We start from the raw sequence: 24815 nt of genomic DNA on the forward strand, positions 1-24815 counted from the left end.
CAAGGATGATCAGTCATATATAGAATAAATTCTAATCTTATCACAACATTAAGTATCCTCCATTGCCTATTGAATTTTTGTCTCCCTCCCACACATTCTCCAAAAAAAATCACTCCTCTAGGAAGATTTTTCATGAAAACAACAGCTAATAGTATCAGTAGAAGAATACTAGTAGTAATTATGTGTGCTATATACCATGCCAACCTCTGTGCATTCATAACATTATTTAATCCTCAAAATACATGCCTCCCAATGTAGGTATCATAATTAATGCCATATTATACTGTGCTATAGGCAAGGAAACTGAGACCCAAGGACTTTAATGCAGTGGCTTCAGGTCATCCAGCTAGAAGTGGCAGAAATGAGCTTTGAACACATCTTTCTGAATCTAGAACTTGAGCTTACATTGCCTTATTAAAACAATACTCTCAAGCAATAGATATATTTTTACTTGTGCAATTTTGCTCCTGCTATTCCCTTAGTATGGGACTTTTCTCCTACTTTTCTGACCTGCCTTAAGTTAGGCGTTAGAGCTTAAATTAGGCGTCTCTTCTTTTGTGCTTTGCCCTCAAGCTAGCACATAGAACTTTTACTATAACTTTCTAATTATGGGCATCTTTTCCCTGCTAAGTTACAAATTTTTAATCAAAGGCAAAAAACTTTGTGGTCCCATGGCCTCACCTGTCCATTTATACATGCAAGGTAGCAATAATGCAGTGGTGATGAGACAAAGAAGAAAGAGGACAAGATGACATCCACTGTTTCCTGTAAACAAGCTGAAGTAGGATTATCTGTGTTATTTCTCATCATTATGATTTCTTAGATTCTTTACAACATGGAATCAACTATATTAACCAGTATAGGAAATTCTTCCAATTTCAGATGAGTGTTATAAAAATGAGGAGAAAACTGATAAGTCACATTGGACTTTCTATTAAAAACAAAATCATAAAAAATGCTCGGTTCCTGACACAGTGTGCCCCAACTTTATAGGATCACAAATGCATCACTAAATATAAATTGTATGCAAGATATTTATGGCCTAAAACCTCACGTAAGAAGGTGTCTTTCGGTAGGGCAACTCAGTAACTGATTTATAAGTTGCATCATTAGAGTTTATCTTAGAAAATTTTTATCCTCTTTCTCTTAAAAAACTGTTCTATTTTGAAATAATTTTAGACCTACATAAGAGTTACAAAGAGAGTACAGAGAGTTCTTGTTGTTCTTGACCCTGTTTTTCTTATGTTAGCATCTTATATAACCAGAACACTTATCAAACCTAAGAAATTAAAGTTGGCCCAAGACTTTTAACTAAAGTACAGAACTTATTTGGAGTCCCCCAGTGTTTTGCAATAATGTCCTTTTCCTTTTCCAGGATCTCATCCAGGAGACTGTTGCATTTCATTGTCATGTCTTCGTAGGCAACTCTTGGCTGTTACAATTTTTTAGATTTCCCTTGTTTTTGATGACCTTGACAGTTTTGAGGAGCACTGGCGAGGAATTTTGCAGAATGTCCTTCTATGTGGGGTTGCCGGTAGTTTGCTCATGATTAGGCTGAGGTTATGCATTTTTCAGAAGGATATGATGGAGATGCTGTCCTCTTCTCATTACATCAGGGAGCACATGATGCCAATATGCCTTATTATTGATAGTCTTAACCTTGATTACTCGGTTAATGAAGTGTCTGCCAGGTTATTTCACAATAAAGTTGAAGTTTTTCCCATTTCAAACACTATTAGTTGGGAGTGAATCACTAATGCCAATACACATACTGAATGATGGAAGAATTAAGCTCCATCATCTGGAGCTAGGCATTTACAAAACTTGTGGACATTTGCTAAAACCACCAAAATAATAAAATTTGTGTGTGTGTGTGTGTGTGTGTACACATGTGTGTGCATGGTACTTTGAGGTCATGAAAATATCCCATTTCTTCTTTAAGTTTTACCCATTAATTTTAGCATTCATCTGTACATTCTATGAGTAGTAAATATGATTGCAGTGTTCTCATGGTAAGTCTCTATTTTCCTCATGCCTTTTATGTCTATAATTTGGAATTACTCTGTGAGGAAGAGTTGTCCCTTGTCTTCCATTTATTTATCCAATCATTTATTTATGTAAGTATGGATTTGTGACTATACATTTGATTTTATTGGGGTTATGATAAATACACATATAAAATATATAGTATAATATAATACTATTGTTACTTATTTTATTGCTCAAATTGTTCCAACTTGAGCATTAGGTTTGCTCGATGTTACTGGTATGTTCCAGCTTGTAGGCTCCTCCAGCAGAGAGAGCTAGTAACATATGTATGTATACTAACTCATGCTCATAAAAGTACCCATATTTAGTTAGTTCTGTTTCTCTCTCTCTCTCTGTCACTTTCTCTTCATTTTATAAAAAACTGAGTTCATATTGATATATCCTACTTCAGTCTCGCTCCCCAGGGTTCATTCTGCACCTTCCCTGTGCTTATTTGTATCTCCTTTCTCTAACAGTGAGAAATCTGGCTTTCATTATCTACAATAAGTTTCCTTACTTGTTAACATTAGTATACATAAAAAATGTGTCAGAATTGTTAACCCATACTGCTAGAAAAAAACAAATGTTAGAGTACAGTGTTTGCAGGTAGTTCTTTTTTATTTTAATCTTACAGTATTCAGTGGATAGTAACTGCATGCCTAATTTTGTAGAAATTGCCAAACGATTTTGCAGAGTGGCTATATCACTTTTTATTCTCACCAGCAATGTGGGACTCCTGTTCTCTGAATCCTTGTCAGCACTTGGAATTGTCAGTTTTTGGTATAAATTTCAGCCATGCTAATTAACATGTAGAGGTATTTCACTGTACTTTTAATCTTTATCTGTCTAGTAATTAAAGATATCGAGCATCTTCTCATATGTTTATTTGCCATCTGTATATCTTCTTTGGGGAAGTGTCTGCTCAGATCTTTATCTTATCTTAAAAATTGGGATGTTTGTTTCCTTATTGTTGCATTTTTAAGAGTTCTTTATATTTTTCAATACAAGCTTATTATCAGATATGTAGTTTGTAAATATTTTCTTCCAGTCTATGGCTTTTATTTCTATTCTTATACAGAGGTCTTATACAGAGCAAGAGTTTTAAATTTTGTAGAAGTCCAGTTTATCAATTTTTAATTTTCTGGATCATACTTTTAGAGCGACATCTAAAATTCTCTTTGCAAAATCCAGGATCCACAGATTTTCTCCTATATTTTATTCCAGAAATGTTATAGTTCTACATTCAGTCTATTATCTATTTTGAGTTAATTTTTATATGAGATGTGAGTATAGCAAACTTCAGTTCTTTGGCATATGGATGTCTAATTATTTTAGCAGCACTTGTTGAATTAAATTGCCTTTGCATCTTTGTCAAAAATCAGTTGACGGTGTGTGGGTTTATTTCTGGGCTCTCTATTCTTTTCCATTCACCTATGTACCTATCCTTTTGCTGATTTGTTTTCTGTAGCTCTAGAATATGTCTTGATTTTGAGTCATTTGAATCTTTCAAAAAATGTTCTCCTTTTCAGAATGCCGAGGTTCTCTTTAATTCCTACTCTATTTTTAAGGCAAAAATTCAAATGGTAACGAAACAACTTTATCCGGGCCATTAGATTTTACTTTGTGTTGTTGCTCAATTAGAATGAATAGACAGATATCCTTAAGGAAAGCTTTGGAGAAACTTGAGGATATTTGGTAGCCTCATGAGAAATTTGGTAAGAACTGTGTTCTGTGCTCTATTTTCCTTTTTTATTTCGTTAGAGTCTGTGTCTGAAAGATGAGTGTTATTAGTTGGTATAACTGGCTCAAAGCCAAATAGGCGATATAATACCAGCCCTTAACAATTTCATATTATTGAGATTATTAGTCACATGAAAAAATAAATTGCCTCATTTTAAAATCAATACAAACCCAGGTTTAAATTTGCTCTCCTTCTGCATTTTCTTGAGCTTTGTGGATCATGGTAGTAGAAGCTGAGAGTTCATACGTAAAAAGATTATAGTAGACATTGATTAAAGTACAAGTTCTTGATTAACTGTCACTATTTTTATGGGATTAGTCCATAATTATATCAATCCTTGATCCAGTTTCACAGAAAGTAGTCAGTTCCTATTTTCTTGAATTATAGGCTCTGATGACATCTACTCCTTTCTTGACTTTTTAAAGTGAGAACAATTAAAATGTGTTTATGGAAAGCTAACACATCCGTTTACTTCCATGTTTATGAACCAAATGCTTTAAAATAATTGCTAGTTTATACTTAAACATTCAAAATGTAACTATTCCTCCTATTTCCTTTTGTAAATTTTTAATCTTAATTTTAGAGACAAATTTTCTCTTTAATGTTAAAGAGAGAACATTTTTCACCTGCAAATAGGTGCTGAAAATGTCTAAGGGACATTTTACTTTTTCATACTGAAAAATCTTTGTTTTGGGGTGATTCATTGTTCAAAGTAAGTCTCATTTCTCATAAATGGCAGAATGTATTTTATTGTTCCAAAAGACTGTTACGTAGAGGATAAAATACTGAGGGACCTAGAAAACCTGGTTTCCATGCTGGGCTGTGACAGAAATATCAACATAACATTTGCTAAGACACTCCATGTTTTGGGCCTTTGTGTCTATGTGTCCCTTCACATTAAGGGGTTGGAAGAAATGACTTCTCAGCTCTGTTTCTGCTCTAATGTCCAGTGTGATTCAGGGATATAAAAAAGCCTAAGACATGGTTCCTACCTCAAGGAGCTTATAGACTTGGAAAGTTTACAAGTTGACAATTCACAAGAATAAATTAATTTAATAACAATAAAGGGAAATTTCATAGAAATAGGAGATACACATGCAAAATATGTTACAATAAATGCCTTTGCCACTTTGGACCTGAAACTTTGTGCTCCAGTGTCACTGAATTGCTTGTAACCTCTCATTCCTGCACTGACTCACTCTCTCCTTTCAGAAGGTTTCTCATCTTTCTGCATAGCTCTTCCCCTTTGTCTGAAATGTGCATCTCTTTTCTTTTCCACCTAATAATGTCTGATCATGCTGAAGTAGAGAAACCTCCAGGAAAACGCTGCTTTCTACATCTCAGGGCCTCTCTGGTGTGTTCTCATGATACCCTCTGTCCACTTTCACTGCCCCCTTAACACCTTAGAATTATTTACTCTGTTTCTCTCTTACCAAGCTAGCTGTGAATGTCTAACGGGACTATTTATTACTTGTACATCTTTGTATATATGTCTGGCACAAAGTATGTTGCTGTTAAAAGTTTGTTAACTGAACAAATACATATTTTTGGGCAGGGGTCTCTGCCACTCTGCTCAAGCTAAGCTGCAGTGAAGAAAAGTGTCCTGTTGACTGCATGCTTCTTTGTCTTGGTCCATTCTATGCTAATATCCACTATACGATAACACATGTAAAAATAAGGGTAAATATTTTCACTGAGAAAACTTATAGATAGTGATTAGAAAAAAAGGTAACAGTATCCCAATGCAAGAACTTACAACTTTTTTTCTGATCAATATGAGCACCTTACAGTGGACAGCCTCCTCCCATCTAGTTTATTTCTAAAATTTAAGAAAAGCTAATCTCAGCTTAAGTATGAGATAAGAGCTTTGAAAGATACCCACTATTAGATACTTTGGACTGGAATCTACACATTGGTACCTTGAATCTCAGGGGTGCCCTGTTCCCTCAAGTAATTCCTTTATAGGCAACAATTATGCATTTTCTAAGTATCAATCCTGAGTATGTTTGTGGTAGATTGTAGAGTTGTTAAATTTTTCATACTTTGTAAAAAGGTCTTATTAGATGCACTATGAAAATTCATGTTAATCAACATATTTTATGCAAAACAACAGAGAAAGAGGGATAACACCAAACAAAATAGCATGAAGGTATGCTTCTCATTTCCTAGAAGTAGTCTAAGCTGGTCTTTCGTTCATATTAGAGTAGAAAATATCTGGTAGGCATATGGCTGTGTGTGAGAAACCGAGAGCTACTCCATCTCCCACCAGGAATGCTAGTGAGTAAATGCATCAAACGGGACATAAAGAAAAGCCCATGTTGAGATCAGTAATCCTCAATACAGGGTAGCTGGACTACGAATGAAGAAAAAGCAGATTGGCTGCTGTTTTTAGATAGATGAACTTTAGTTACTAAATATTAGTCTAGTGCAGTCCAATTCCATAATCTGATTCAAACATCCACCTTTCCCCCAGCCCCACCCACTGAGCGACAATTGTGGCTTATGGTCTTGACATGGGGAGATCGTTCACTTTTCCATGCCTGTCTTCTCTGGGTCTAGCTCCTCCAAGGAGAGAGTTAGGAAAAGGAATTATATTAGGAAGCCAGTCAGAGTGGGCTTCTTTCTAATTTGGTCTGGGTCTAGAATTGTTTGAAGCTAATGGCCTTTGCTGTTAGGGTCTCCATGTAGGATGTGTGATTCAATTTTTTTTTTTTAATGACAGCCTCAACTCCAGCCATCAAGTATCATAGACTCCTTAAGAGTCTTGTCTTCCTTTGGCCATTCCCCTTAGTGCTAAGTTGGAGCATCTCTTGGCTTGACCTCTGAGAAGTGCACTAACTCCCACACTTTCCCCCAACATACGGACTCCCTAATATGCAGATATGGGAGCCACTGAGTTCTCCCTGCAATCTCCAAGGCAGTAGAGGGCTAGGAAATGCTGAGGTCCTTCATTATTAATCTCAGGAAGTATTCTTTCTGGCAGACCCTGCAAACTCCACTGTTAGGTATACTCTTGCTTGCCTCTTACTTTCAGGAATCTCTAGGCCACATATGGGCTTATTCTCACTCCTCCATGTCCACCATATCTCAGAGGGAAGATGTCAATTTCTTTCAACAATCAACTCACCTTGATCCAATCTATTGACTGTACTGGGCAGTCCTACAAGTTTCTCCAGCTCAGCAAGTTCTCAGATAGAGGAAAAATGCAGTCTCCTTTTTTTTACAGGCACCCCTTATTCCCACAAGAAATTTTATTTAAGTCTTCCTCTCCACTTAGCTTTGAGTAAGGAAGAAATAATCTCTCTACATAAATGCTGCACTCCTGATGACTCTAAATACCACGTCTTCATTCCTACAGCACTCTTCTTATCAGGGCTGGGGGCAGTGGTGAGTGGGGGAGAAAATAAGGAACAAGAGTGCCATTCCTGGCTAACTCTGGAAGGTAGAATTTGGCTCCAGTTGTTGTCAGTTTTCCTTAGAAGGGGAAGCACTTAGCTCTGGGATTTTAGCCACAAGTCTAGGATAAGAGGAAATGGCCCAATCAAAAATTTAAGTCGAGGTCATATCAGGATCCAGGTATTCATATAATTTCCTCTCCTCAAATTTTAGAGAGAAAAAAAATCATAGAAAGTGGTGAATTCTGAGGGTACATTAAGCAAAGGCAAGGTGTGTGCTTCAATACATTTTTTTCTTGACTCTCATCCTTCCATTTTATCCATGCACATATTTAAAAAAAATAGTGACAAGAATGTCTGGCACTGTTTATTAATGCAACGTAGATTTTTGTTAAGGAAAAATTGCATCTGTTGACAAAGTCTTACTGTCTTAGAGGACAGCACCTGCCAGAGGGGTCAGCAGCCCCTGCCTTCAGTGCTCTAGCCTGGCACACAGCTCGGTTCCATCACGGGTGCAGCTGTTTGCCGACAGGTTGCCTCCCGCCTCCTGCATGATGGTTATTATCATATTGCTGAGGTTTATGCGGATTGGGAAGAGTCAGAGCAGAAATTCCCAGAAATGAACAGGTGAGAGGTTAGAAATCTATTTTTAAACATAGCATCAGCACCAACCAATCGGAATGAATACTGGACATAAACAACTGATCTGGGTATAATAGTGTGCACCTAAAGCCAGCCCTAGTGATGTTAGCTGCTGAATCTCTTCCAGATGAGAATATTGGATCCAGAAAGGACCTTAGACAGAGTTTAGTATAGGGTCCAAACTTAACTGCCTATGGGTGCAGCAATATAAACTAAATGCGCAAATAGGGATGGTACAAAACAATCTTGCCAGATTGGTACAAAACAATCTGGCAAGACAATAGAGAGAGTTAGGACCCAGGACATCAAATAAAAAAAGGCACATCAGATCCAAAGGTATTCACATTAGATTGAGGAAACAAACCAAGAGAAGGGAAGAGGTATTTCCAGAATCACATAGCTCATCAGTAAGAGAAAAGCTTTGATTCTTTTTTTCCAGTGACCACTCAGTGGAAGTAAATGTTTGCAATGTCCCCTCTAACATTTCTTTTACCCATTTCGCTGAATCCCTTGTCTTCCTTCTTTACATATCACAAAGCAGAGAGATATAAGGTGAAAACGAGAGATCTGAGGAGATGTAATTGGTAGGATGCAGGGAAGAGGATGGGGCAGGGGCAGGAACTATACTCACTCAGCACCTAAAATAGACATACCACTTTTCTAGGTGCTGACATCTACTTTCTCCTGAATGGGTGGTTGGAGAGACAATGTATTTTTTCAGCTCTTCTTTTCTGTTAGCCTAAACTGTTGAATTCTGCTGGATGCCTGTAGCATCCAGATAAGCCCTCAGAATGTCAGCCAGTTGTATGCCCCTTTAAGAGAGTGTTCCTTTCATGGAAATTGCCATATAGTACCAGGTGACCCTGTCATCCTCAAAGCTGATTGGGCTAGAGACCTGGCCAAGGAGAGGGATGATCTAAGGTTGACTAACACTGGGAGGCAGACAGATGAAATGCTTGCCTGGTATGAATGATACTGACTAGCTAGACCAATCAGATCTTCTCTTGTAGAGAGTTTGAACTTAAGAGAGATTGTTGACCTGTAACCTGAAGGCTTAAATTCACCTGGATAAAATGGAGGCAGTTTATTTGAGTCACCTTAAGGGCAGTTTCAAGGCTCCAGTATCTCTTCTTCACCCCCTATACAATCTCAGGCAGGGTTATGGCCTCCAATATTATGCAAATACAAATAACTTTATAGGACCAAACCTCAAAAGGGACAGGTATTTTTGACAGTTTTTTTTTCCCCATTGACTTATCTCAAATGTCCAGAACAGGACCTGGCATCTGATAAGTGCTAATAAATAATTAAGAATTAAATTCAACTTCCACGCTCATAGCTCCAGCAGCCAGCCCTCTCCTCTGCATTCCAAAGCTATACATTCAACTGTCTGTTTGGCATCTCTGCTTAGATGTCTCAAAGGCATCACAAACTTGACATGATGAGGCCTGGACTGAGGATCTTTCCCTTCACATGCGGTTCTGTGTCACTGTTCCTTAGTCCAGTAGCATCATCCATCCAACTGTAGTAACCTGAAGCTGGGTCCTCTCACCTAAGTTCTTAAATGCAACCATCACCAGGTTGCCAGGTAACTCTCCAAATCGCCACTCCCTCCCATCTTAAAAGCCTTCAATGACTTCCTTTCACTCTCTATGTTGAAGGTAAAAATCCTTAACCTGATTTTTTTTAAAACACAGCATTATCTGCCTCCTACCTACTTTTCTGTGTTCACTTTAGCCTGGTAGTCCTGAATGCTTTTCCCTCCCATTAGGATGCTCTCCACTACCCTCTCCATCAATACCTCCATGAAGTCCACTCCTGCTCCTCACTCATAACTTAGCACAAGTGTACTTTCTCCTTCACTACTTTCTTGACCTTCTGTTGGCTCAGGGTCTTCTATTAACAACTCTTAAAGTGTTACTCTTTTCTGAAGAAATTTCATCTCAGTTTGCAAATATTCATTTATTCATAAAATGTATTAATTGGTTTAATTATTTGATTTATGTCCTACCCCCTCAATAGATCATCAGCTTCATGAGAGTAGAGAACTTATCTGTTTAATTTTCTCTCCCTAATCGCTGGCCCAGTGAAGTGGCTTGGAGCTGCATACCCAGAAAAACATGTGCTTATACTTAATTCACTCCTACAGGTGTGAATCTAATATGTTCAGGACCTTTTGATGAGGTTACTGCGGTTAGGGTGTGACCCAACAGACTCAGGAAGAGTCTTACTGAAGGCCTTATAGGGAAGGAAGAGAAGAGAGAAGGCCAGAGGGAGCAGCCAGAAACTGAGTGTCAAAGGCAGAGATGGAAGAAGCCAGGAGACGCTGCCATATGTGCTGTCATGTGCCAGAGAAACCAAGGGTTCAGAATCACTGGTAGCCAGCCCAGAGCATCACAGTCTTCTGGGAGAAAGGAGCACCTTGAAAGTGCCTTGATTTTGAGCTTCTCCTAGCCTCAAAACCAAGAGCCAATAAAGTCCCATGTTTTAAAAAAAGCCAGCCCATTGCATGGTATTTGCTACAGCAAGGAGGAAACTGAAACACAGAGGAGACTCAAATGTTTGAGGAATGAACAAACAAACAAATAGTAAAAAGCTTTAGGAAGAATGGAGAAGTACATGGACTACTTAGAAAAAGAAACAGATGGTCTGTGTGAAACTTGAGCTACAAAAGGAATCAAGGCAGTAACAACAACCTTTAATGTATTCATGTTTAGTGTTTAAGTATAAATAGGGTAAAACTCACTACTGTAACTCCTTTTAACAAGTTTTAACACAGCTGAGGAAAAGCCTTTTTGCAGTTCTTCAACTGTCAGACACTGCATAAAACTGAAAACCAGTTGTCACACTTTTTTCTTAGAACTGTAACAATCTAGTTTTCCATTGTCTGACAGGATGTGAAGAAAAAAAGTGCTGTTAGGGTGCCCTTAACTCTCATCCTTGCTGTTTTTGATCATGCAATAAGTTCATTTGTCTTAAAAATGTTCTCTTGGTTAAAGGAGGCAAAAATGAAAGGGTCTCCATAGCTCAGCAGTGAGCTAAGGTCTGGTCACACTGAGTTCAGGGAGAGCTGAAGCATGATAATCTCCCATGGTTTGGGCATATTTTCCTTCCAAGTCTCGCTTTTTCTAAGTAGAAAAAAATTAGGGGCTCTCTTGCAGAGTACTGTGAAAAACTGTAATAAAGTAATTCTGAATTGGCATAAAGAGCAAGGCAACCAGTAACTCACCCATGTAAGCTTGAACACAAGTCTTATGCATGTAGTTTCATTTGTTCAACAGCCTGTGAGATTTAAGGCTTTATTTTATTTATTTTAACATATAAAATAAGTCTTTGAGTGCCACTGGATAAGGAAAGGAACAAGGTGTCGGAAAATAATATTCTCTAAAAGTAATCTAGTTTGGGCCAATTGCACATGGAATGAAATTTTGGAAGGGTTTATAGAAATCCTTCTAAGAAAGTGTCAAATTATAAACTCTACTATCATGGAACTTATGTGATTTAAGGCAGAAGGAAATGACTCCTACTGTTGAGGAAAGCTGCTCATGGCTGAAGAAGGATTGTCTCACCTTCTGAGAGTATGTCCACTGTACCCCGTTGGGCCATGCTCTCAGCTTCCAAAGTGATTCTTTCTTCCTGAGACCAGATTACAAGGCTTAGGAGGATCGAAATTCTAGCAGATAACTCTCTTACTTCCTGGATCCCTGTTTGTCCTAAAGATCCACTTCTGCATTGACTTCTAGATTTCTAGGCTTTGGTCCTGATGCTGAAAACAGATATTCCCATATCTGATCCTTTGCTTGTGGCCTCCTGGGTTGAGCCCTGATTTGCACATCTCTCAGGCCTAGCTACCTTGTCTTTACATGTTCATGTCTTAATGTGACATTAGGAATCATTATAGGAAGACAGGCCTCACACTGATGGAACTATTTCAGAAATCACAGAAAAAATGCTATATAAGAAGATCTTTTGAGATTTACATTATGGAAAATGATGAGTAATAGTACATAAATTGACAACAAAAGAGTTATCTCTAGATTGAGAGTGTGCATCAAATGAGCTGCATCAATGGCTTTGAGTAAAATGCAGTTTCCAGCTCTTGGACTGATTTCTAGGTTCCAGGTTCCTCAGGGTAATGATCCTCCAGCCCCTGGGCAGCTAAGTGAAGCCTGGAGCATCAGGAATCCTAGATACCTGTCACTGACATCTATTAACCACCTGTTAACCCCAGCATATTGTACAAATATCATTATCTATGCATACAATAAGGGAAATGGTTGGGTAGCTCTATAGTAAATAGTACAAACATGCCTAAAAAATTAAGAAATAGAAAAGAAGTGGTCTTTCTGGAAACTTAGAGTCCAAGAAGTATATGAGGAAATGGGTGGCAATTTGTCTCCACTTCCTTAGTCATTGATCGCTTTTCATCCTCTGCAACTTGACTTCCTCTCCATCATAGTTGCTGAGTCTGCTCTTGTCATTATCCCTAACCCCATCCTTATTGCTAATGTGGTGGATGATTTTGACCTCTTTCAAGTCTTTGAGATTGTTGACCTTTTGGTTTTGATGACCAACACTCTATGCTTTACTCCTAGTTCTTGGGTTGTGAACTTTCACATTTTTAGTTTCTTCCTTATTGGCTCATAGCATTTGTCATTCCTTAGGGAACTATTCTTCCCTTGGTATGCTCATGCTCTGTAAAGCCTTAAGTCACCATCTACATGTTTCAGACCAGATTTTCCTCCTAAGTTCTTACCTTTTATCTTTCCATAGATGTTTTTGCATAGATAGCTCCCAGGCATTTCATGGGAAACATGACCAATTCCCATTCTTCAAAATAAAACAAACAGAACCTCATTTCTTCCATGCCACGTATTTTCTATCTCAGCACATGTAGGGAAATCTAGAAACCTGGGTGCCATCCTTGTCTCCTGTCTTATCTCATCTCCTACATCCAACTAATCAACAAATCCTTTCCCCTCCTGACTGTTCCCTCAACTCTCTCTCCTTTAGTTCAGGCTGCCATCCTCTCTTGCCCTAGGAACAGTCTCCTCATCTTCAGTCTAGGTGCTCTTCAGTTCATTCTCCATCCTGAAGCCAGAATACAGGTGCAATTATGTCACACCTTGGTTTAAACCACCCTTAGGATAATATCTAAATGTCTGGCACCACTAATAGAATTTCATTTGCTGGTGCCTGATTTTCCCAGCCACTACTTTCTCCTTTGTTCCACATTTAAGCACAGCGAATGTCTAATGACCTCCAAAAAGGCACTATGTTTTTTTTTTTTTTATTGTTGTTTGTCTTTTTGCATAAAGGCCTTTGATTATTCAGTCCCCTCAGTCTTGAGTGCCTTTCTTCATGCATCTTCTTCCAACCTCTTTAACCGGATATGCAGTACTCAGTGCTCAGGTTATAGTCCATACAACACTTGTGAAATGAGGTCTCTGATTGCATAGTGTGCTTTGCTGTGCTTTTTATGTGTAACCCAGACCTCTTGTAGTGGTCACTGCTGAACTGGAAGTGCCTACATGTTATTTGAGGGCAGAACTGTCTTGGCCACCGTTCTGTCTCCTGCCCCTACCATAGTGCCTGCAGGACAGTAGATGAATACGCAGAACCTAGACTTACAGAATAGATGGAACGAGTCTCAGCATTAGGAATACTGAAACTGCAGGCACCTAAGACAAGCCTACCCTGATGCTACTAAGTTTGTGAGTTGCCCAATTCCCCCCTCCACAATGATTCCTGGCTCGCTAAGCATATTCTGATTATAATTTGGGCTCCTGTATATATGACCAGAGGGAGAGAATGTGCTGATCCACAAATGGAAGCATCTCATCCAATCCACTTTCGAGATATGCTTCTCATTATAAATGAATGAACTGTTTCTCTAAAGAGGCACTGTGGAATATTAAGGTGAGAAAATGGCTTTAGAGTCAGAGAGTCCATGTTATCCCGACTCGGGCACTTATTTTGTGAACTTGGGCAAGAAATTTAATCTCTTGAGTATTAGTTTCTATATCTTTAGTTTGCAGGATTAAATATGACAATTAAAATGAAGTGCCTAGCACAAGGTGAGTTTTAAATAGTTGGTATTTATTGTTATAGCAGTTACATCACTATTTTAGGTTACGCTGTTTGGGTTCATGCGAGAGAGTTTGAAAAAATACTGAGACCATTGAAGGATCAGCTCAGAACATGAGACGGGAATTACAGGGTTGCCTTAAGAAGGCTTGTCTGGTGGTTAGCTAAAGGGCTTCTGCCAACAGCACCCTGCTCTTTGCTATGCCCTCAATGTGGAATGACCTCAACACAGGAGACAAGAAAGAGATGAAAATGAGAGTTCTGGGGTAAGGCTAAGGAGAAACATTAAGGAAAAATATTTTTAGAAAGAATATACGATTTTTGTTGTTTCTGTTTTTTTTAAAAAAAGCATAGTCATTAAGAGGCTTTTGATGTATTCATCCTTTACTATGCAGTGGAAACCATCAAAGGCCAAAAGTCATCAAATTTGGCTCAGAATTCAAATGAGACTTGACATAGAGCTGGGGAAAATGGTTTTGCATTTCATAGCTTTGAATTTAATCTACACATACCATCTATACTTCCCTTTGCAATGGTTCTTTCCCTGAGGCTTCCCTTTGGTTCTCTCTCTCTCTCTCTCTTTTTTTTTTTTGCCTTAGAGTTTAATGAATTTTATAGTGCTTAAAAGAAAACCTATCAGTCTTGCACTTAATTTGCAAAAATCCTTGAAGCTGTAAAAATTCTCTTCATTTTCAAAGTCTGTAAAACTCCACCAACACTCCCAGTTCTATCCCTACACCACTGAGAGTCAAGGTCATGATCTCTTACTGCTACTCACAGTATCATATTGACCAAGGATGCTTTATACCTGGGGGGTACTGAAAAGAGAGGCATGGTCTCTTATCGCTGGGGTCATGTCAGTTATGGCAGCTGTGAGAAAATCACTACTGCTATATTGCTGCTAGGAATCAATTGTGCTTTTATGCAACACACAGGGAAAGCAATAGACGACCTTCACGTAGATGTATATTTGAGGTCATTTTTTAGAACATTTTTTATTTTGAAGAATGAAAAAGGAAAAGCCACATTAATGAACATCATGGTATAACAGTATGGTATCTTGGAAAAGAGAGGATGGTAAAAGGAAATAATTTTTGCTTGCAAATGGAGTAAGACCTGGGTGGAAGAGATGGGTACTTATGTCAGGAGCTCTCAAACTTGTTCATTCCATAAGATCCATTTTGCAATTTTCATTTCTGAATCTTATGCTTTTAAAATTTTTTTCTATCAAAATGTCTTTATTAAGTAATGAGCAATTTATTGTTGCTTCTTTTCTTTTCTTTTTCTATAACGGAAGGCATATATGAACAGACTTCAGAGCTTTGGCATTAGGGAAGCAGTGCTGTCACACAGAATTTACAGATTTCCAGCTAAAAGTATTACACTTCACACTTTATATAGCACATCCAGTATACATTGGGTAAATGCACAATTCTTTTTAGGTTTCTTGAAATATTAAAAATGGCTAGCTGGCTCCATTGCTTCCATTGAGGATCCCACAGAGTCAATGGGTCCCTGGTTGGAAATGACTGTCTTGAAGCCATGAGGTAGTTTCAGAAAATAATGTGAAATTCATAAACGGCATCACGTTTTTACTTAAGAAGAATAGAATGCCTCGAAAAACTGATTATCAGATCATGCTTTCCCTCAAGAAACTTCTAACTGAAAGGCTCTGGTGTCTTTTGATGTTTGACCACTTGAGTTAATCATTTTCCTATCTCTAGATAACGTCCATTCCTGCTCCTTATTACTGGGGTGTCATCATAGTCTGTCCAGTTTCCTTTAATTCCAAATATGGGGTGCTTTCTCTCTTTTTTTTTTTAACTTTTCTTCCTCTTTTCAATTCTAATTTTTCCACTAGTGCCTTTTGATTTTTACCATCATCTCATATCTTCTCTAGCTTGAGTCAAATTTCCTCTCTCCAGCCTGAGAACTGACTTTCTCTTTCTAACAGCTCCATTTAGTGCTTCATATTTGACTTCTCCATTTTAGAAGTAACTTGCCCTGAAATCTATGAATCCTTAAAACTATCTATGAACCAAAAAGTATATTTTGACACAACTGTTTTTAACATAAACATAATAAAATACATTAAAAGTCTCTAGAGGGCCGGGGCCAATGAAGCCTGGTGGCTATGGTTACCCTCATCGTGCCCTGCAGTGGCGCCAAGGCGACCGTCCTGTGCTGGGCACCAGGAGGCCCCGTCAGGCAAAGTGACAGGGGCTGTGAAGGTAGCAGTGATGTTGGGTACCGCCAAACTGACCACGCCCATATGTACCAGAACGGGAATGAGTGGGGGCGGCCGTCCGGGAGACGCTCAAGGAGCAGGTGGCAAAAAGCAAAAGGCCCCTCATCGTCCCCAAGCTCCGGCGCACACACCGGGAGAAAAGCCGGGCGAAAGCAGCTTGCCAGAAGATGCTCAGTGACCTCACGCTGGACTCCCTGGACCTCCACTGCATTCACTCTCCAGGCTTTCAGACTGGGAAGGAGTTTCTTCTCGTTGGATGAGGCAGGCAACGCAACCCCCAGCGACACCGACTTTGTGAACATGTTGGGCTGCCGTGGAAGAGCTGGTGGATTAAGGGCTGGTCAAAGCTACTGGAGTATCTAACGTCAACCATTTCCAAATGGAGAGGATCTTGAAGAAACCTGGCTTAAAATTTAAGCCTGCGGTTAACCGTACCTAACTCAGGAGAATTTGTTGCAGAACCGTCAGTCCGAAGGCATCGTGGTGACCGCCTATAGGGCCCCTTGGCTCTCCTGACAGACCTTGGGCCAAGCGAGAGGACCCTTCCCTACTGGAATATTCCGGGATCAAAGGAATAGCAACGAAGCATAATAGAACCACAGCCCCGGTGCTGATCTGGTTCCCCACGCGGAGGATCATGGCGGTGTCCCCAAACTCGTGACACCTGAACGCATCGTGGAGGACTTCCGGGGCTTCAGTTCTGAACTAAGTAATGTGGCTATGATACTTTGCTCAGTTACAACAGGAACTCGAGGCTCCATGCCTTGGGAAGTGCTTCCTCCCACAAGGATTACCCTCTTCACTACTGAGTTCTGAAGCTGTGGATGCTGGCTCTTCCCCAAGTGACCTGCTCTCCTGTTTTTTCCTGCCCCCTTTTTTCTTGCAAGTGTTGTATGACTCGAGTTTCTCCGCAGAACATTAGCAGCCTGCCGACTAATCCAGCTGGATGGTAGGATCCGAAGAGCAATTATCTGTGGGTTAGAAGTCTCTTCCAGTTCTCTTTGCCTTTTTTTTTTTTTTTTTTTGCCCAACTAGGAAATCCAAGTTGAATACCCCTTTCTGACCAAGGAGAAAAAATCTATAATGTCAAAATAGTGTCACTTAAAGTTGGGTTTGGTTTGCTTGGAATTATATTCCTTTCAGCCAGACTTTTCCTTGCCTCAAATAAAAGTGCCTCTGTGAGCCAAAAAAAAAATCTCTAGAGGCTCCACTAGAATGTTAATATGCTGCAAGTACATTATGTATGCGTCTAAGGAGGATCATTATTCCAAGAAAGTGACTAGAAGAAGAGGTCCTCTTGACTTGCATTTGCCATCTTGTGAAGTGAATAAGACTCTTAGCTCTTCTGCAAAAGTCCTATCTCAAGTTACTCTGATTAGATCATCTGATTTATAAGAGAAAACAAAGAACTCTTTTGGATAGTTTTAATGATTGCTTTGTTTTACTCACCTTCAGTTCTCAGAAAACTGCCCCTTATTTCAACAGTCATTTGGTGACTATAATGACATGGTTATTTAAAAACAAGTATTTAATAGTTCTGTACGGAGAAAGAGGCACACTTATCCACTGTTGGTGGGAATGTCAAATGGTGCAACCACTGTGGAAGGCAGTTTGGCGGTTCCTCAAAAAGCTGAATATAGAATTGCCATACGACCCAGCAATACCATTGCTAGGTATCTACTCAAAGGACTTAAGGGCAAAGACACAAACGGACATTTGCACACCAATGTTTATAGCAGCGTTATTTACAATTGCAAAGAGATGGAAACAGCCAAAATGTCCATCAACAGACGAGTGGCTAAACAAACTGTGGTATATACATACGATGGAATATTATGCAGCTTTAAGACAGAATAAACTTATGAAGCATGTAATAACATGGATGGACCTAGAGAACATTATGCTGAGTGAGTCTAGCCAAAAACTAAAGGACAAATACTGTATGGTCCCACTGATGTGAACGGACATTCGAGAATAAACTTGGAATATGTCATTGGTAACAGAGTCCAGCAGGAGTTAGAAACAGGGTAAGATAATGGGTAACTGGAGTTGAAGGGATACAGACTGTGCAATAGGACTGGATACAAAAACTCAAAAATGGACAGCACAATACTACCTAATTGTAATGTAATTATGTTAAAACACTGAATGAAGCTGCATCTGAGCTATAGTTTTTTTTAAATATATTTTTTGTATTTTTTATTTTTATTTTTTCTCTATATTATCATTTTATTTCTTTTTCTGTTGTCTTGCTATTTCTTTTTCTAAATCGATGCAAATGTACTAAGAAATGATGATCATACATCTATGTGATGATATTAAGAATTACTGATTGCATATGTAGAATGGAATGATTTCTAAATGCTATGTTAGTTAATTTAAAAAAAATAGTTTTGTGCATGCATGACTCATATTTGCCATTGATACAGCTTTTCTCAACTCAGTTTAGTTCAGAGGTTAAGAGCCCGGGTTTTTGATTGAAACTGTCTGAGTTTAAATCTTAGTGATGACATTTATTAGCTGTGTGACCTTGGGTAAGTTGCTTAACTTCTCTGTGCCTCAGCTTCCTCATTGGTAAGGTGGATATAATAATAAGACTTGCATCACATGCTTGTTGTGAAAATTCAGTAAGGTAATAATTATGAAACAATTATAATTGTATCTGCCATGGAACAAACACTCGACAAATGCTACAGCAGATATAAGAGACTAGAGATTAGTTGGTAGAAAGTAAAAATGAACAAAGTTTGAACTGAACAATTTGGAAAACATAAGTAGTTTCTGGGACTTGAAACTTTAAGAAAATCAGTTTTTTTTTTCATGTTCCTCATTCAGTTCTGTATCTAAAAATAGTAAAAATTGATTATATGCATTTTAATGCATACGGTTGGGCCAGGATATGGAAAACTAAATAAACAAATATTTCAAGATAACATTTATTAGATGTCTAAAAAAAGCTGTAAAAGGCAATCCAAAGTTTTAGGTTTCCATATTATTTCATGCATGTATGTATGAAAGCGTTTAGATGTGTTTGCTTGAAAGTGTGTATGTGCTTATTCTCGAAGAATCTATGTAAATAAGTCCTGCCTCAAAGGTTAAGTTCATGGGAAGCAAGGAAACCTGGGACACAAAAAATGGCATAATTGTTGAAAACTAGTGAAAATACAAATAAAATATTCTCCTACAAAAATGGAAGGAAGTGCACCAGGAATAATTAAGCTTACTACTATAATATTTGGTCCTTAGAAATTTAAAGAGTTTCAAGGATAAAAATAAATACACCAATTTGATACATAAATAGTTTCAAGCCAATCATGAAAAAAGAACAATGGCAAAAGAACTAATGAAAATGAATATACTGCTTTATTTATAATTAAGATTTTCAAAGCTCAAATATCTCTAGATATTCCAAGAGGCTACTCAAAACTTCAGGTCAGATAAATTGGATAATCTGCTTTTGATATACAGAATTTCCAGAAATACAAAGCATTGCTAATATCTAGCAACTACTAAAATAGAAGGCATTCGATAAAAAATGACATATACTCAAGGCAAAGAGCTGAACAGTTTATTAAAAGTTCACGGTCTAAGGAAGAAAGTTAAATTCCAATTACAGTTCAGATTTTTTTCATCGTTGGTTTTTCATTTGGGGTCAGCAAAAGGGTTAATACATTTACCAAAAATTAATGAAAATAGTGAAGAATCAACACTGCAAAATATTAGGTTTAAATTACACAAACTTTGGGGAAAAATCTTCCCCAGAAAGATTTATTTTACTTCTTTCCAGCATAAAAAATATTTCATCCATGTGGGGTGGAATTATATGGCATTTTACTTGGCCAGTGGTTATTTAAAACTATTTTGAAGCTGGTATAAGAACTGGTTAGAAGAAATAGAATATTTTTCATTTTATCTATAACATACACATTTTAATGTATCCTATCAGGGGTTATTAATAACCTATGCATTGTAAACATAGTATACAGGAAATTCACACCTCTAAACATCAGGTTTGTAAAATCTAATCTTAGGTGGTTATAGAATGGTAGGGTTTTTATTGGTTATGCTTAATTATATGGTTGATGAATTTTAATTTGATTTCTTTTATTATATTGTTTATTACCACTGGAAGGATAGAAAGTATTTGCATCCGTGGTATAAAAGACCTTCCCAACTTTCATTTGAAGAACTCATCACTGTTGCCACAAATTGAAAAGATCTGGAAGAAATAATGTCCACTTCACCCAGATAATGCTTTTGCCTGCCTAGCTGCAGGGCAGGAAATAACGTAAAACCTTCCTTTGAATGCTCACAGAAGCAATCTTTATGTCAAATATATATTTTTTCTTTTCTTTCCTTATTGATAATTCTTAGCTAAGAGCATAGGATTTAGAGAGAAACAAGAGTAATAATATGAAATGCTGGAAGTGACCATTAAAGATAGAAATGCTACAAAAATTAAATAGGTTTGTCTTCGCGCTGTTAAAAATAGACAACTCAGATGCAATTTGAAAAACGTGACTGTGTAGGGTCTTCATATAGTTTCCAACAAGATTTATTTCAGTTCTCCTTGTTGACATGTCTACTCTCATTCTCACAGTGTTGGGGTGGGTGATCTACGAATATCAACTCTGCTTCTCAAAGAGTTATATATAGTCTTAGATAAAGCCAAATATCCCAAGCATATATCATATAACTGAAACTAGGGATGTGGTTGGTCATACTGGTAATTTTTTGGTCACCTATAGCAAAACCCTCAACAATTCCATTTTGGGGGGTGCATAATTATTTACATTATAATGGCCATTCTGTTTTCAAAATTACCAGGCATGCATTTGATCACTTATTCTATTTTCCTTCTTATTATCACTATGGGAATACCAACTAAATTCTTTTTTTAGTGTCTAGAGGACAGGCAAGTTGCTGAATAATGTTTTATGATGATCATTTGATAAAATTATGGAAAATGGCAATCTGGACATAAGGTATTTCATTTCCAAACCAACTTCATATAATGGCAGAAAGAGAATGGTATCCAAATCCAATTTACTATACTATGTCCATCTTACCATTAAAATGTTAATGTAAAACTCTTCCAAGGATAATTATACAGCAGTAAAAATTTCCTTTGATGATATTGGACAAAAGCTAAAGAAGAAAGAAAACTATTTGCCAACCCAGACTGCCTTAATTTATTAACTTCTATTTCTTACTTGAAATTGCAAACTACTTTAACATTATCTGTAAGCACGTATTTTGCCCCTATTTATAAAATGTAGACCAAAAAGAAATCCTCCATACATTACTTACTTGTTTAAGCTTCTTTAGATCTTCATCAAGTTCTAAGTTGTCCAAAATAACAGCAACAAACAAACTCAGGAGGATCTATAAAACGGTTAAATAACAATGAAAAAACCCACACGCCATAAGTATTAAAATATTTTATGCATAAACTAGATATCTACCAAAAATACACTGTATCTAGAATGCATTAAATGAAAAACAAACATGCAGTTGTGTATCCATGCATTCGCATTTTCAAGTGTTCATCACAAATACATTCAAAGAAATGTATATGTTAATTGAAACAGACTATATAAAATATTGATTTGTTTTATGAAGCCTATTTAATAAGGAAATTAAAGAAACAACGTTTTTTTCTGATTCAGCAATCCTACTTCAGAGACTGAATCCTAAGAAAATGATTTAAAATATTGAGGAAAAGCTTTAAAATACAAAGATACCTGTTAGAGTATTATTTGTAATATTATTTGTAATAAGAAATAATATAAATATCCAACCTTGTGTAAACAGTTAACACAATTATAGAGAGCTATGTTATGAATTCATGCAGCCTATTAAAAATTTCCAGTGGGGAAGCTGGACTCCAAAATGGCTCCCAGCGATTCCCTGCCTTCTGGTATTGGAGCCCTTATTTAGTCCCCTCCCACATTGGCTGTGATTGACAGGTGTAACCATTAAGTGACAGAAGCAATGGTGTGTGATGTATAAGGTTAGGCTCTTGGGTCACCTGTTCTGTGGGAGTTAGCTGCTACGTCATTAAGGCACTCAGGTAGCCCTATGGAGCGGTCCATGTGGGGAAATGGAATCTCCTTCCAATAGTCAAGTGAGTGGCCCCAGTAGTGCCTTTGGAGACTCCTGCTCCAGCAGAGCCTTTGGATAACCAGAATCCCAGCCAACATCTTGGCCGTAACCTTATGGACACTCTGAGACAGACCCACACAGATTCCTGACCCACAGAAACTATGTGGGATAAAAGTTTGTTGTTGTGAGAACTTGAAGTGTGGAGCAATTTGTTACATGGCAATAAATAAACAGTAATGTACTTATACATTTGAAGAGTATTAAAAATGTTTATCATTCCATATTTCATTTTTATTTATATATGGTACAAGGGCAAGTGAGAAAAATAGAGAAAATGCTGGAAGGAAGTAAAGGTAATTTAGGAATGTTTATGCTGCCTTCATTTGAGTAATGAAATAACGGCATTTTCCGTTTCTTTGTATTTCCTAGTTTCTCCCAAATTAAAAAAAAAGAAGGGAATATATGCCTTTTGGAATGGGTAAATAAGTTAAAAGAAAGAAAACAAAAAGAGGTAGAATTTTAAAAATAGTTTATCTGATTTTCGTCCAATTTGTATTCTCTTAAGTCCCACATTCATTTGGTAATCATTTTCATTTCTACTTTATGTTCTTCTGTTCAATTTCCTCTTAACAAATAATCCCCATTTGCTAATAATATTAGGTTGTAAAGCATGAAGGTGAGAAAGTGAGGCTAATTCAGCAATGACATCTAAGTACCAGAGAGATTACTCTGCAGAAGTTAATGGCTAGTTCTTTTCCAAGTTTAATGAGCATATAGCATGAGGGAAAAAAAGCCTTCAAACATTATTTAACTGTGACAGGATATGCTTGGCTTGGACAAGGGCCAACACCCCTTCTTTTAATAGCCATGTCCTTTGGCTCCTACCATAACTTAAAGAAGGTACAGAGAATTTTACTGATGTCACCATGTCTCCCAAATCAGGAAAACCTGTACACAGATACACTCAGTCTTAATCTAAACTAGACTTTATTCTAAACTGGAGATTTCATGGGCACTTCAAGTTTAACTCAAGTCCAGTGAAATAATATCAAGGAAGGACCACCTTCCTACATCCTCAACCCAAATTCAGCGATGCCTGCCTGAAAGCATCCTCCTGACAGTATCAGGTATCGTGCTGCACTTCTATTACTGATTGGATACTTCATCAGGCATTGCCTAGTCTCCCAACTTAACTGAACTTTCTTATCTCCCTAGTGGAAAGGACAAAACAAATTAAAAAAAAAAAGTCTCTGGTGAAAAAAGAGAAAGAGACTTAACCATGCCTCCCTGGTCTTAGAGCATTACCTTTAGAGAACTTGCAATTGTATATTCTTCCTCTGTCCCTTAGAGATGTATGGCATCTTTTAGAAAGCTAAACAAGTCTCATCATTCCTTTCTTTCTTTTTTGGCATGGGCCGGCTCCGGGAATCAAACCCGGGTCTCCGGCATGGCAGGTGAGGAGATTCTGCCACTGAGCCACCATTGCATTGCCTGAATCACATCATTTTTACCCCCCCCCCCCCCCCCAATTGGCTAAGGGCTGGAAGCTCCCTCTTCGAAATGTAAGCATCAAGGAAGATGGTGTTCCCACCTCCCTGCTTCCCCCATTTTGATGGCTTCAAGTTCTCTCCTATCAGAGAGAAGTTTTAGCTTCCTTTGTATAAAGGCAACCAGTTAACACCAATGACTGCCTCAATTACCAGGTGAAATTAAGATGCACTATGTCTAACAAATGGTGCTGCCAAGTCCCCTTACCTGAGGACTAGTAACTGTTTATCCTGAGAACACGTGTGCTCTGCGTTGCACCTGCCTGACTAGATGAAAGGGCGAGATTTCTTTCTGTCTTGGCAGCCTTTTAAGCAAACTGCTTGCAATGTGCATCACAGTCTGGTTTGAGGCTCATTCAGTAATAAAGCTGTTTTACTTCTCTTCTACCTTTGTGGAGAGGTTTTCTGGGCTGGCAGGAGATTATATTTTAAATTGTTTTCCCAACACCAGACAGATGGCAGCCTACCAAGGACAGCAATGCTACGCTATTCAGTTACACTGGGTGAGCAGGTGATTGGGCTCCATCCATGTGTCAGGCGCTGTGCGGTCAGGAAAATGAATACGATGTGGTCCTCACCACTATGAAGTCCACAATCAAATTAAGAAGACACAGAGTCACAGGCTGGTTGGGAAGAAGTCAGAAGCCCTGGGTTAGCACGCAGGCTCTGCCACTGGCCCACTCTGAGTTTCAGTGCCCCCATTTGGAAGCTATTGCTGATATAATAATAATAGCTCAATAAATTGCAGCTATCATTTTCCCCTTCACTCCTCCCCGAGAACCCTGATGTGTAATATAGCCTCTATAAAAATATTCAAACATAAGCTGGGGTAGGCAAAACCAAAATAATGTTCTTGATTTCTCTGTAAATGAATTCGTTAACTCATAGGCCCTCCATTTCTGCTGATGTCCCAAAACTTCAACTTTCTATAGCAATTCAGTCTAGTCATTTAAACCTGAGTTACTTTTGAATAAATGCTCTAATTTCCAGGGTGTGCATGTCTTCCGGGGTCTGGTCCACTG

General features: G+C 38.0%; 1 protein-coding gene across 1 annotated transcript in view; it reads right to left on the reverse strand.

Moving 5' to 3' along the window:
• Positions 1–24815, reverse strand: part of NALCN (sodium leak channel, non-selective) — a 326977-nt gene that overhangs the window by 107659 nt on the left and 194503 nt on the right. The window contains exon 14 of the mRNA XM_077155855.1: positions 21452–21526. Within this exon, the coding sequence (XP_077011970.1) occupies positions 21452–21526 (75 nt within the window). The remainder of the gene's footprint in view (positions 1–21451; positions 21527–24815) is intronic.

This window comes from Tamandua tetradactyla, chromosome 4 (genome assembly GCF_023851605.1).
Source record: "Tamandua tetradactyla isolate mTamTet1 chromosome 4, mTamTet1.pri, whole genome shotgun sequence".
Taxonomy (NCBI): Eukaryota; Metazoa; Chordata; class Mammalia; order Pilosa; family Myrmecophagidae; genus Tamandua; species Tamandua tetradactyla.